General features: G+C 50.8%; 1 protein-coding gene across 1 annotated transcript in view; it reads left to right on the forward strand.

The window, feature by feature from the left end:
* Positions 1-13,508, forward strand: part of MDGA1 (MAM domain containing glycosylphosphatidylinositol anchor 1) — a 57,361-nt gene that overhangs the window by 26,173 nt on the left and 17,680 nt on the right. The window contains exons 2-4 of the mRNA XM_056137293.1: positions 11,294-11,433; positions 11,530-11,704; positions 13,148-13,344. Coding sequence (XP_055993268.1) covers positions 11,294-11,433; positions 11,530-11,704; positions 13,148-13,344 — 512 coding nt within the window. The remainder of the gene's footprint in view (positions 1-11,293; positions 11,434-11,529; positions 11,705-13,147; positions 13,345-13,508) is intronic.

Raw genomic sequence — 13,508 nt, forward strand, 5'->3', positions numbered from 1 at the left:
CACAAATAGTAAGATCTTGACTTCTTCCTTTCCTCTCTGGAAGCCCTTGATATCTTTTCCCTGCCCAACTGCTATGGCAAGTAATTACGGTCTATATTGAATAGAAGTGGCAGAATAGGCAACCTTGTCTGTGCCTGATCTCAGAAGGAAGGCTTTTATTTTTCTCTTCATTGATTATAATGTTTGCTGTGGGCTTGTGGTAAATGGCTTTGACTGTACTGAGGAAAATTTCTTCAATTCCCATTGAAGGAAATTGTGGAGAGTTTTAATCATGAGTAGGTGCTAGATCTTGTCAAATGCTTTCTCTGCATCTAATGATATGATCATATGTCACTGTCACTGTCCTCCCGTTGTTCATTGATTTGCTCGAGCAGGCCCAGTAATGTCTCCATTTTGAGGCTTGTTGTTACTGTGTTTGGCATATTGAATACGTCACAGGTAGCTTGCCAGGCTTTTCCATGCAGGCGAGATACTCTCGGTAGCTTGCTGGGCTCTCCGAGAGGAGTGGAGGAATTTGAACCCGGCTCGGCTGGGCTGGCTGCATACAAGGCAAATGCCCTACCGCTGTGCTATCGCTCCAGCCCATGATCATATGATTTTAATTTTTTCTTTATATTGATATGGTGTATGATGTTTTTGACTTGCAAATGTTAAACCATCCTTGCATTCCTAAGATGAGTCCTCCTTGGTCTTGGTGTATGATCCTTTTTGACGAATTCTATTTGCTAGTATTTTGTTAATTCTATTTGCTAGTATTTGCTAGTATTACATTCTATTTGCTAGTATTTTGTTAAGGATCTTTGATTCTGTCTTCATCAAAGATATCAGCCTGTAATTCACTCTGTCTTTTTAAAATTTGTGGTATCTCTGTCTGCTTGTGGTATCAGCGTGATATTTACATCATAGAAACTGTTTGGGGGTATTTCTGTTTCTTCAGTTTCCTGGAAAAAACTGAAAAGGATTAGCAGTATGTCTTTCTTAAAGGTTTGAAATTCACTACTGCATCCACCTGGTCCTGAGTTTTTGTTTCTGAGAAGGCTTTTGATTACCATTTCAATTTCCTCAGTAGTTATATGTGTGTTCAAAAACTACAAATCGCTTGTTCAACCTTGGGAGGTAACATTTCTGTAATAATGCGGCCACGTGACCTCTTATTCTCTAGTTCTCACTCTTGGAGAACCTGGCAGGCTACTGAGAGTATCATACCCGCCTATGTTCCTGACAAGGAACACCTGTAAAGGTGATTAGAGGCTGCCCCAAAAACCTCCATCTGTCTCACAGAGCCAGGCAAGCTACCGAGAGTATTCCGCCCACATGGTAGAGTCTGACAAGCTACCCGTGGTGTACTTGATATGTCAAAAACAATAACAATGAATGGTCCTCATTCCCCTGACCCTGAAGGAGTCCCCAGTCTGTCATCGGGCTACACTTGCACGTGACAGGGACGAATGGAGACGTTACTGGGCCCACTCGAGCGAATTGAAGAACAACCGGGTGATAGTGATAGTGATAGGGAGATAATAGGAGTCTAAGAATTTATCCATTTCTTCTAGATTCTCTTGTTTCATGGCATAAAGATTCTCAAAGTAATCTCTGATGATCTTTTAAATTTCTTTGGTATCTGTTATGACATGTCCTCTTATTTCTGGTTTATTTTATTTATTAGCATTCTTTCTCTCCTTGTGAGTCTTGCTAGTGATTTATCAATCTTGTTTATTTTTTTTTCAGAGATCCATCTCTTGGTTTGATTTATCATTTGGATGGTTTTGGGATTCCAGTTCATTAATTTCTGCTATGTTTTATTACTTCCTTCCTCCTGCCTGCTTTGGACTCCTTTTGTTGACCATTTTCCAGTTTATCAAGCTGTGCTGCTAAGTTATTTAATGGGCATTCTTTTCTTCCTGATGAACACTTGCATAACTATGAACTTCACTCTTAACTGCTTTTGCTGTATCCCACAAGTTCTGGTAGGTAGTGTTCTCCTCATTTGTTTTCACAAACATTTTAATTTCTTTTTGATTTACTGTCTGACCCACTGGTTGTTCAGTAATTAATATTTAATTTCCAGGTATTTGAGTTCTTTCTCCATTTATAATTGTGACTAACTTCTGTTTTCAGTGCATCATGGTCTGAGAAGATAGTTAATATGATTTCTATGCTCTTGAGGTATGTTTTGTGTCCCAGCATATGGTCTATCTTGGAAAATGTCCCATGTGCATTGGAAAAAATGTGTATTCAGCTTTTTGAGGATGAAAAGTCTTCAAAAATGTATTTCCTTAAGGACTTTTGTTCTAGTTGATCTATCAAGAGCATTGTTAAAGTCTCCAACTACTATTATGTTGCTATCAACATCTTTCTTCAAGTCTATTAGCAGTTGTTTTAATCAGGGGCACATGTGTTTAGAAACATGAGTCATTTCTGCTATCAATATCCCTTTATCGTTAAGAAATGATCCTGTCTCTTACAACCTTTTTTAGCCTGATATCTGTGTTATTTGATACTAGTATGACCACTTTGGATTTTTTAAAAATTATATTTATTTAGTATTGGTGTATTTTTAAAAATCAAAATATGTGATGACCAAAGGATTATATTTCATCTGGCATGTTTATTTATTTCTTTTTTTAAAATTTTTAATAGTGGGGCTGGAGAGATAGCACAGCGGGTAGGGCGTTTGCCTTGCATGCGGCCAACCCGGGTTTGATTCCCAGCATCCCATATGGTCCCCTGAGCACCTCCAGGGGTAATTCCTGAGTGCAGAGCCAGGAGTAACCCCTGTGCATCGCCGGGTGTGACCCAAAAACCAAAATAAATAAATAAATAAATAAATAAATTTTTTAATAGTGAGACATCATGAGGTACAGTTACAAACTTACACATTTTTGTGCTTGGGTTTCAAACCCAAGCACCCTGGATTTTTTGAGGGGGTTATTTGCTTGAAAATTGTTTTCCAACTTTTAACTTTGAGTCCGTGTTTGCTCTGACTGTTCAAATATGTTTCTTGCAGGCAGCAGAGTGTTTCTTAACACTCTGTGTTTCTTAATTGGTGCATTAAGTTCGTTGGCATTCGGAGAGATTATTGTCATGGAGTTTGGTGCCGTCTTTCTACAGGACTTTGGAGTGTTTATGGAACTTATCTTAAATTGGCCCCATTAGTTCTTCTTGTAAAGATAGTTTCAAGTCTATAAAATTCCTAAGTTGTTTCTCTGTGAAGTTGTGTATTGTTCCTTCAGATCTGAATGAGACTCTAACTGGGTAAAGTATTCTTGGTGAGGCATTCGTTTTGAATCTTTTTCTCTATATCCCACCACTGTTTTCAGTCCCAGAGGGTTTTTTTTTATAAATCTCCTGTAAATATTAAGGACTCTCTTTTGTATAAATTTTCTTCTTTGATGTTGCTGCTTTCAGAATTCTATCTCTATGGTTCCCATCATTCTGATTAGGATGTGTCTTGAAGTATTTTTATTTGGATCCCTTTGAGCTGGTACCCTTTCAGCCTCCTGGATTTGGGTGCCTGCGTTCTGCAGCTCCGGAGACTTCTCAGCAAAATGTCTTTTACTGTTGCTTCATCATAAGGATTGCCTTCCTGGCCCTCGGAGACTCTGGTGGTTCTTATGTTTTTCCTCTTGAATCCATCTCAAAGTTCTCTTATCATCTGTTGGTTTATTTTGAGGCTCCCCCCCATCTTCTGCTGTTGTCTGGAGTCTCTGCACCTCATCTTGGAGCTCACTGATTCTGTTCTCAGCAACTGTTCCTCTGCTGTTAAGGCCTTTCAGTGAAGTTTTCATTTCACCTACTGAGTGTTTCAGTTCTGTTGTTTCTGTTTGTAGTTTCCTCATTTCTACTTTCATTGTGGCTGTCTTTGAACTCCTTTAACATCTTCAACAATTCCTCCCTAAACCCTTAATAGAGAGGTTATTCAGCTCCTTACCACAGGTTCAGTCTTCCCAGCTATCATCTTTGCTCACTAAACCTGGTGGGGTTCTGCATTGCTTTCTGGGTAACACGGTGACTTTTACAGCCTGGATTTGTTTTTGTGTGTGCTTTGGTGTGGCTTGTTAACTATAGTTAGAATGTCTTTGTGTGTCATTGTGAGTTATGGAGAGGTGAAGAAATGCATGACTCCAGGGTGGGGGTAACCCTGATCTGGGGGGTAGGTGGTGTCCTGAGGAGGAGCCAGTTCCCAGGGATCAGGGTGGGTGGCTAACAGTCTGCCCCTTCCTCTTCTGTTTCACAGGCAAAATCTTCTGCCAGATTCTTTCTTCTCCATAAGAGCTCTATGATGTGCACATATACGCATAAGCAGTGGGTGCAGGGGTCACACCGGGGACCTTGGACACCCGGTGCCCTAATCCTGAGTTATGTCCCAGGCCCAACAGCTTCACTTTCTTGGCTCCTTGGTCTTGCCCTGCACTGTTTTGTTTTGGGGTCACACCCGGTGAGTGGTGCTCAGGAAAGGGAGACCAAACGAGATATCAGGAATCAAACATGGGTCAGCCACATGCAAGAAAAGTAGCACCCTACCTGCTGTGCTACCGCTCTGGCCCCCAACAGTACCATGCTCTGAGAGAAAAGTAGGTCTAAGTGACTGATTGGAGATGAGTAGGTTTGAGGAGAGGGTTGGGAAGGGTTCCCCCCTGCCCCAGCCCCCAACCCCACATAGCTCTTCACACACGGTCTGAACCTACTCCTGACTCCCTGCCTGGCTTCACGGCTGCTTTGAGCAGCTCTCTGCCAGGACACAGAGAGGCACAGAGGGAGGGCTCCTGGCCCAGGAACTGTGTTTACAGAGAGAGCATCTACTGTTTGGCCAGGTGCTTTATACGCGCTCTGGCCTGGAGAAGGGCTTATTCCTATTTTACAAGCGAAGTGAAGAGGCTGAGGAACTTGCTCAGTCACCCGGCAAGGAGGTAGCCGAGCCTAGAGTCAGTCCCAGCTCTAAGGCAACCCGTCCTCTGCCCGCAGTTCCGGCCACAGCTCTACTCAGAGCTGCACAGGGACCATCTGCTCCTTTGTGTTTTCTTTTCAAAATTCTTAAAATTTAAGGAGGTGTGGTTTACAAAGGTATTGATAGATGAGTTCTAGGGATACGATGTTTCAATACGAATCCCCCCTCCAGTCAGCTTCCCTCCACCAGTGTCCCCAGGCTCAGCCCCTGCCCCTCCCCCACCCCATCCCACCTGTCACCTCGATGGGCACATTATAAAGTTCTTCAGTTGCAGCCCAGAGGCCCTGTTTTCAGTGCTGTTGAATAATCACAGTTTTGATTACATGGCTACACCACTCACCATATCACAGGTATAACTGAAGGCCTGGCCCTTGTTCACCCGTTACTTTCCGTTCTCTTCTTCCTCGATTTTTTCCTTCTCTGTCTTTTTCCTCTCTAAATACTGGGGTCAAGGATGATCCAGGCACCCCCCTACTACAGCACATTTCCTCACCCAGTACCTATATACCACGGAGAAATGAGATCCTCCTGCGTTTGTTTTTCTCCTCTGGCTTACTTGACGCAACATGGTATCTTCCAGTTCCAACCAGATTGCAGTGAATTGCATGATTTCATCGTTCTTTGAAGCTGCGTAGTATTCCGTTGTGTTTATGTACCACAGCTTTATGAATCATTCATTTGTCGCTGGACACCAGGTTGATTTCGTATCTTAGCTGTTTCACTGAGTGAAGCAACGAATAATTGGTGTGCATGTGTCCTTGGGAGAGAGTGTTCTTATGTCCGGCAGGTAGATGCGCCAAAGTGGAACAATCTGTTTTTCTTGTCTTTTTCTTTCATTTTCTGTGAGCTTTTCTGTTTGTTTTTGAGCCACACCTGTCAGTACTCAGGGGTTACTCCTGGCTCTGAGCCCAGGGGTCTCTCCTGGAGGTGCTAGGTGGATTTTATGGGATTCCCGGAACTCAAACCTGTGTTGGCAGCATACAAGGCAAACACCCTACCCACTGTACTACCTCTCCGGCCCCTCCATGTTTGCTTTTCATGACGGTTTCTCGGGCGCCCGGCACAGGGGCCTGTTCAAAGCATTTGTGGTTGGAAGGATTGGCTGGAGGGAGAATGTTCTGGTGCGGGCCCTGGCCCAGCTGTCCCAGAGGATCTGAAGATGCTGCAGCCCACAGAACCTTCTTAGGGCACGCAGAGCTGGAAGCTGAGGCTGCCTGGTTGGATTCGTTGGACCTCTGTTCCGGGGGTAAGTAGAGTGACAGACTGAGTCACTCTATGAGAACCTAGTGGCTTGCAATGCCGAGGCCTGGGGGCCTGGCTAGTTCTGAGTAGCCCATTCTTGCTCCAGAGGCAAATTTACAGCTGAAAGAGGTCAGCCACAGGGATGGCTCCTCAGTTGCCAGCAGCAAAGGTGGGGTTACCGTGGTTACAGAGGAGACTGCACCTGGCTTCTTCTTATAAAATGTAAATTAGATATAATATTTGTGTGGGGGGCAGTGCATGGGCAAACCTGCTGTCCTCAGGGCTTACTCCTGGCTCTGTACTCAGCGGTCACTCCTGCCAGTGTTTGGGAGACCAGGGATCAAACCAGGGTCAGCCACATGCCAGGCAATTGCCTTAACCCTGTACTCTTTCTCCAGCCCTAAATATGATAAACTCTTAAGTAGATAACTTCAGACAGGTGTGTAATTACCTCTCAGATGAAGAGGTAAACCATTCCCATCCACTAGACGGGCTCCCACCTTTTCTCCAGAAAACCCTCTAGGGTCTTTCCAGGTAATTAATGTTCCACCACCCCTCAGCCACCACTGTGGCCTCTCATAGCTGACCACATGAGGCGGGTGCTGTCACTGTGTGTCTCAAGGGCCTGGGGACTCAGCAGTCTCGTGTGTCTGTCAGTAGCTCCCCTGTGAGTGTCTGTGCAACATTCTACTCACTGTGAGGCTGCATCCAAAATGGTTTCTCCGTGCTCCTTTTGATGGACTGATTTTTGTGATGCCGGATTTTTTTTTTCATTAGTGAAACACCATGTGGTACATTTGTAGACCTACAAACTTTTGTGCTTGGGTTTCAGTTGTACAATGATCGAGTATCCATCCCTCCACCAGTGCCCATTCCCTACCACCAACGATCCCAGTAGCCCTCCCACCTCCCCACCCCACCCCTTCCCACCCCGCCTCTGTGGCAGGGCATTCCCTTTTGCTCTCTCTTTCCTTAAGGGTGTTGTAGTTTGCAACAGAGGTATTGAGTAGCCATCGTGTTCGGTCTATAGTCTACTTTCAGCATGCATTTCACATCCCGAGTGAGTCCTCCAAACATCCTTTACTTGGTGTTCCCTTCTCTATCTGAGCTGCCTTTTCCCCCAGCATGTGCTGCCAACTTCCAAGCCATGGAGCAGACTTCCTGGTACTTATCTCAACTATTCTTGGGTGTTCGACTCCCATTCTGTTACTTTATATTCCCCAGATGAGTGCAGTCTTTCTATGTCTGTCCCTCTCTTTCTGGCTCATTTCACTTAGAATGGCACTTTCCACGTAGAACCACTTGTATGAAAATTTCATGACTTCATCTTTTCTAACAGCTGCATAGTACTCCATTGTATAGATGTACCAAAGTTTCTTTAACCAGTCATCTGTTCTCAGGCACTCGGGTTTTTCCCAAATTCTGGCTATTGTGAACAGTGCAGCAATGAACATAGAAGTTCAGATGTCATTTCGACTGTACCTTTTTGCCTCTCCGGGATATATTCCCAGGAGTGGTATTGCTGGGTCAAATGGGAGCTCAATTTCTAATTTTTTGAGAATGGTTTATACTGTTTTGCAAAAGGAAAATTACTTTAACCATAATGAGCACAGCGGCTTTGAGGGGTCTTGAGCTTATTGTTGGGAAGTTAGAGACACTTGTTTCTGTCAGTAAGATTGCTGTATCCTGGGGGAGAGATATTTCCTTATCCTGTGGGGACACTGGACTCTCCCCACGTGGTCCTGTCACCTTGTCTTAACTGTTCCCTCATCAAAGGAAGTCAGCCAACCTCTTGTTTCCCTCCTTCCCTTCCTTCATTGCTGTTGCTGTTTTAATAACTGGGGGGCAGGGATGGGGCGGTTCTCTGTTAACTGTGGTGCTCAGTTTGGTGCTCTCACACAGATCTGCACTCCTGGCTTTAGTGCTTGCACATGTTTGCCTGTAAGCTCTTCGGGTGCAAGTTCCAGAAACAGGCAGAGCCATGTGACCCCTCCATTCAGGCCCTGGGCGAGACCCGCTCTCACCCTTCTGTTCTCCTCAGTCACCAAGTCTTGCCATCACAACACAGAACTGGGCCCCGGGCAGGTCACAGTCTCCAAGATTGCGGCTTATTTCCCATTGTTAAATCAGTATCTCCCTTGCTGGGATGCACCCCCCCCCCACCCCGGCCTCTTGCAGTGGCCCCAGCAGCCCCCAAGCTGTCTTATCTGCACACCATGAAGGGGGCGGGACTTCTGTAGACGTGGCCGCCGCTCTCTCCGCCATCTCCTGCACATAATGTGTTTTCAGGGCACGGGGGCGCTGCGTCAGACTGTCCCCAGATCTCCGGGTGCATCCCATGGAGGAATGTGCGCTGATCACAGCATTCGTGGGAAGGGCGTGTTGGAAAGAACCTTAGGGTTCATGGAATTCACTCCGCACCCCTGGGGAGGCTGAAGGCTGTGAAGGTCTGCCACTTGCCCAAGGTCAGGCAATTTGTCCTCCTGACACCTAGCCTCGGCTGTCATCTGTGGCACACGGGCAGGACAGACCCCGTTAGGAGGTGCCCGCGTCCCCGTCTGCAGAACCACTGCCGCTTGCAGGGATCCTTTGCTTAAACATGGTCGGCTTCATTCCCAGCTCCTGCCCTGCGAGAACCTCCCTGTCTCTGATCGAGTTGTGCCTGCCTGCAGAGGCCCTGTTAAGTACTCCTTGTGCCACTGTTGCACATACTAGAGTGTTCTAGACACTTCTCTTCCATCCCAGCCTGTCGTTGCATCCCATGGGTTCTCAGGGTGGGAACGTTCGCTCCCTCTCAGAGGTGAGAAAGCCCAGTGCTTACCTTGTGATATAGGGAACTAGATCAGGCAGGACAGTCTCTCTGGCTTGCGGCCAGTTCAAAAGCTGCTTCCTTCACAGAACCCCTGTGATTGTCCCTCTAGCAGGCGACATCTCCGGGGGTGCCTGGGTCTGCGCTCCCTCCAGCACTGCTAGGACCCTGGCCACGGCTGCTTCTGAAAAATGCGTTCATTCACTGGACTGACACTGCCATTCAGGGCCTCCGGGGCCTCGTGCTGGACGCAGCTGAATGCAGCTCAGGTTTTGATCGGCAGAAGGCCGAGAGTCCTGGAGCCCGAGTCCTTGGCTGCTGTGGAGGGGATTGATGTGTACAGGAGGTGGGAGTCCACCCAGGGGCGCTGCCTGGAGGAAGCTACACCAGCTCACCTCTGTGTCCTTCTGTAGGGCAAGGGCACTAGTCACCCCTAGGCGCTGAAGCAGCTCTCCCAGTTCTGAGCCTCAGCTGTGAGCACACAGGTGTGAGCTGGAGCCTCCCTCCTGAGCCCCAGCATTGCCGGGCTGGAGGCTGCCCTTCCCTTAAGACAATGAGAACAGGAGAAGCTGTGTTCTTGCTTGGATGTCTAGACTCTCTCTCTCTCTGTCTCTCTCTTTCTCTCTCACTCTCTCTGATTCTTTCTCTCTGACTTTCTCTCTGACTCTCTCTGACTCTCCCTCTCCTCCCCTCCCTCCCTCCCCCATCTCTAAATTTCTCTCAATAAAACCTATTTTGCGGGGCTGGAGCGATAGTACAGCGGGTAGGGCATTTGCCGTGCACGCGACCGACCCAGGTTTGATTCCCAGCATCCCATATGGTCCCCCGAGCACCTCCAGGAATAATTCCTGAGTGCATGAGCCAGGAGTAACCCCTGTGCATCGCTGGGTGGGACCCAAAAAGCAAAAACAAAAACAAAAACAAAAACAAAACCTATTTTGCTTCACTAAAAACAAAACGAAAGGCCACCAGCCAAACCTGTGCGAAGGCTGTGACTCTCCCTGTCCTCCCCCTCAGCACCCCAGCCATACCTTCACTCTGCCTCCTTAGCTCTGGGCACTGGGACAATCAGGACCTTCATATCTGAGCGCTTCCGGCCCCAGCCAGAACCTCTGAGCCTTGGAGCAGGATGAGCAGAAGCTCAGGGCTGACGGGGAAAGCATCATGTCTTAGGGTGAGGGCAGATGGAACATTGTGGGGTTTTGAAGTTCTTTTAGGTGCTCTGGTAGCAAACCCTGGATGGTGTGTGTGTGTGTGTGTGTGTGTGTGTAGGGGGGTATTATATGGATGATTTGCTGAGAAAATGATCTCAGGAGAAATCCAAAGAGCAGAGGGAAGCAGGCAGACAGAAAAGGGGATTCAACTGATCTGTCCTCAGCCTGCCCCCAGGGCGTGTGATGTCACAGCACAGGGTCCAGCATCATTCACCGCGGGGCCCTTGCCAGCTTGGGGAAGAAGCACGTCTCTGCAAAGGGACTGCTTCTTCCCGAGTCCCTCTGGGGCTCACCTGGGGCTCTCAGGTCACTTCTGCTGAGTGCAGGGGCATTGCCGTGTCGGGGGCTGCGTCTGGGTCTGCTGTGCGCCAGGCAGGTACCTTGGCTGCTCCACTCGGGCCCCTGGAGGGTTGTCTGAGCTCCGTGGGGTCAGGCCTCTCTCCTGAGACCCAGGTCGGCCGTGCCTGTCTCTCTCCAGCCCCACTGCTGCTATCTGAGCCCGGGGATCAGGTCCAGACCTCATGGAGTATGTGCTGTCACTGAGTGACACTGTGGGCCGTGCCCTGTGGGGGTATTGGATTCCCAAGTGGTACTTGGTGGTCTTAGGAGTCACTGTCACTGTCCTCCCGTTGTTCATCGATTTGCTCGAGTGGGCCCAGTAACGTCTCCATTGTGATGCTTGTTACTGTGTTTGGCATATCGAATACATCATGGGTAGCTTGCCAGGCTTTGCCCTGCGGGCGAGATACTCTCAGTAGCTTGCCGGACTCTCTGAGAGGGGTGGAGGAATTGAACTCTGGTCGACCGGGTCAGCCGCTTGTAAGGCAAACGACCTACCTGCTGTGCTATCGCTCCAGCCCTTTTAGGGGTCACTCCTGGAAATATTTCGTTCACCAGGCTGGTGGCTTGCTGCGAGGGACGGAGGGTGACATGCCAGGAACCACCTGGGCCACTCCAGTGGGGTGGGCGTGCCCAGGGAGACACCTGGTGACTGGGGTGGGGTGGTAGCGGGGATGCACCCAGACAGGCCCCAGCCCTATCCAGGCCCACCCTTCCCTGACCCTCTGCCTCTCCCGCCAGCTCCAGCCCAGGCCCAGATCGTGCACGCGGGCCAGGCGTGTGTGGTCAAAGAGGACAACGTGAGCGAGCGCGTGTACACCATCCGGGAGGGGGACACCCTCGTGCTGCAGTGCCTCGTCACAGGGCACCCGCGGCCCCAGGTGAGCCGGTTCCCAGGCCTTCCTCGCCCCGTGCGCGGGTGAGAGGAGCAGGAGAGGGCTGACAAGCCCACCCAATCCCGTCTCCTCCACGGCCAGGTGCGGTGGACCAAGACCGCGGGCAGCGCGTCCGACAAGTTCCAGGAGACGTCGGTGTTCAATGAGACGCTGCGGATCGGGCGCATCGCGCGCACGCAGGGCGGCCGCTACTACTGCAAGGCCGAGAACGGCGTGGGCGTGCCGGCCATCAAGTCCATCCGCGTGGACGTGCAGTGTGAGTCCCCCCCCCACGCCTGGCCGCCGGCGCTCCAGCGGAAAGGTGGAAGTTGGGGGCGCGGGGCGGGGAGCAGGGGCTGGGGACCAGGGTGGGCTGAGGGATTTTCTCTGCCGGGTGATGGAGCAGCATCTCCGGCAAACCCGGGGGGAGGGACCAGGCCGGCTGCAGAGTGCGTGGTACCCAGAGCGCAGGGGCCGGGGTCACCCACAGCCCGTCCACTGCTCCCCAGGGCTCTACTGCTGTTCCAGGGGCAGCTCTGAAAGCCCCCCCCGCCACCTGCAGGGTGAGCTCCCCCTCAGTCCCGGGTGCTGGAGGGACCACGCATCCCCGAATGCCCCCAGTATCCTTCCCAACCCCTTTCTGTGTCCCCCTCTCACCTCTGTGCCCTCCCGGACCACCCAGGAACAGTGGGACCAGGTCTGGAGAGGTTCCTGGCATCAGCTTACTGTGCCCCCGCTGAGTCAGCCCAACAGAGTGGGGGACACGGGGCCCAGGCCACTCTTCTCTCAGGTACCTGGCGGCTGCTGGGCCTCCGGGCTCAGTCAGGGGCTCCCTAGGGACCCGCCTCCACCAGGGCCTGGGGTGACTTCTGCGCTGAGCTTGGAGGGCAGGCTGGAGGGCGCTGGTGAGCCTCCACCTGGCTGCTCTGGGGACCCGCCCACCTGACCCATGCTGCCGGTTTCAGGGGACTCTGCTGTCAGACCCTGGCCTTCGGGAACTTCTTCAGTTTTACTTCAGTACAGGGAGCGGCAGCTTGTCGCTCACTGACTTGCACGTCGCTCCCACGCCCGTGCCTGTGTGCCCACTCACCACCCACTCCCCGGGGACACGAAGCATCTCCCAGAAAGTCCCAGAACTTTCCCCAGAAAGTTCCCTCATGCCCCTCTCAGTCAGCAGTTGGTCACGCCCCCAAGGCAGACTAGCCTCGCTCTGACTTACATTACTCTCAGTAAGTTCTGTTAGGGCTTAGCACGAGGAAGGAAATCTCCCTGTGGTTCTACTATTGTTCCTAGGCACTGAGGCCACAGTGAGGGGACAGCCTGGGGACAGAAGGGACCCACTGCAAACCAGCTGAACTGGGATATCCCCCCGCTCCCCCCCCCCACACGCTTTATTTGAACACCGTGCTTTGCAGAACTCTTCCTGATGCATCTGTAACAGGCATTCGATGTTCCACCCCAGTCCCACCACCACCGTGACCGTCCCTCCACCATTGTCCCCATTTCCAAACTGGGATTTGAACCAAGGTTGCTGGTCTGCGTGTTTCCTGCATCCCCCGCTGCAGAGTGAAGGCAGCTGTGTCCCCCACCCTGCCCCATTGCCGCCAGCCCAGCCTCTGCCACCCCCATGCAGCCCAGTGTGCTGGGAGGGTGGCCTGAGCCCACGCCTCCTGGCCTGACCCCATGCCGCCCTGGCCCTGACCTGCTATTGTGCCCGCAGACCTGGATGAGCCGGTGCTGACGGTGCACCAGACGGTGAGTGACGTGCGCGGCAACTTCTACCAGGAGAAGACGGTGTTCCTGCGCTGCACGGTCAACTCCAACCCGCCCGCCCGCTTCATCTGGAAGCGGGGCTCCCACACGCTGTCCCACAGCCAGGACAACGGCGTGGACATCTACGAGCCGCTCTACACCCAGGTCAGGACGCGCAGCCACCTCGCCGATGTCACAGGGTCCCTTAGATCACTCCGTTTCCCAGAGCGGGGAAACTGAGGCCAGGTCATGCTCGGAGGCTGAGTCCCCAAGTGCAGGGAGCGGTGTGGGGGAGGCAAGCAATGGCCAGGGTTCCAGCAGGACCCCCG

This window comes from Sorex fumeus, unplaced genomic scaffold (genome assembly GCF_029834395.1).
Source record: "Sorex fumeus unplaced genomic scaffold, SorFum_2.1 ptg000123l, whole genome shotgun sequence".
NCBI classification, from domain to species: Eukaryota; Metazoa; Chordata; class Mammalia; order Eulipotyphla; family Soricidae; genus Sorex; species Sorex fumeus.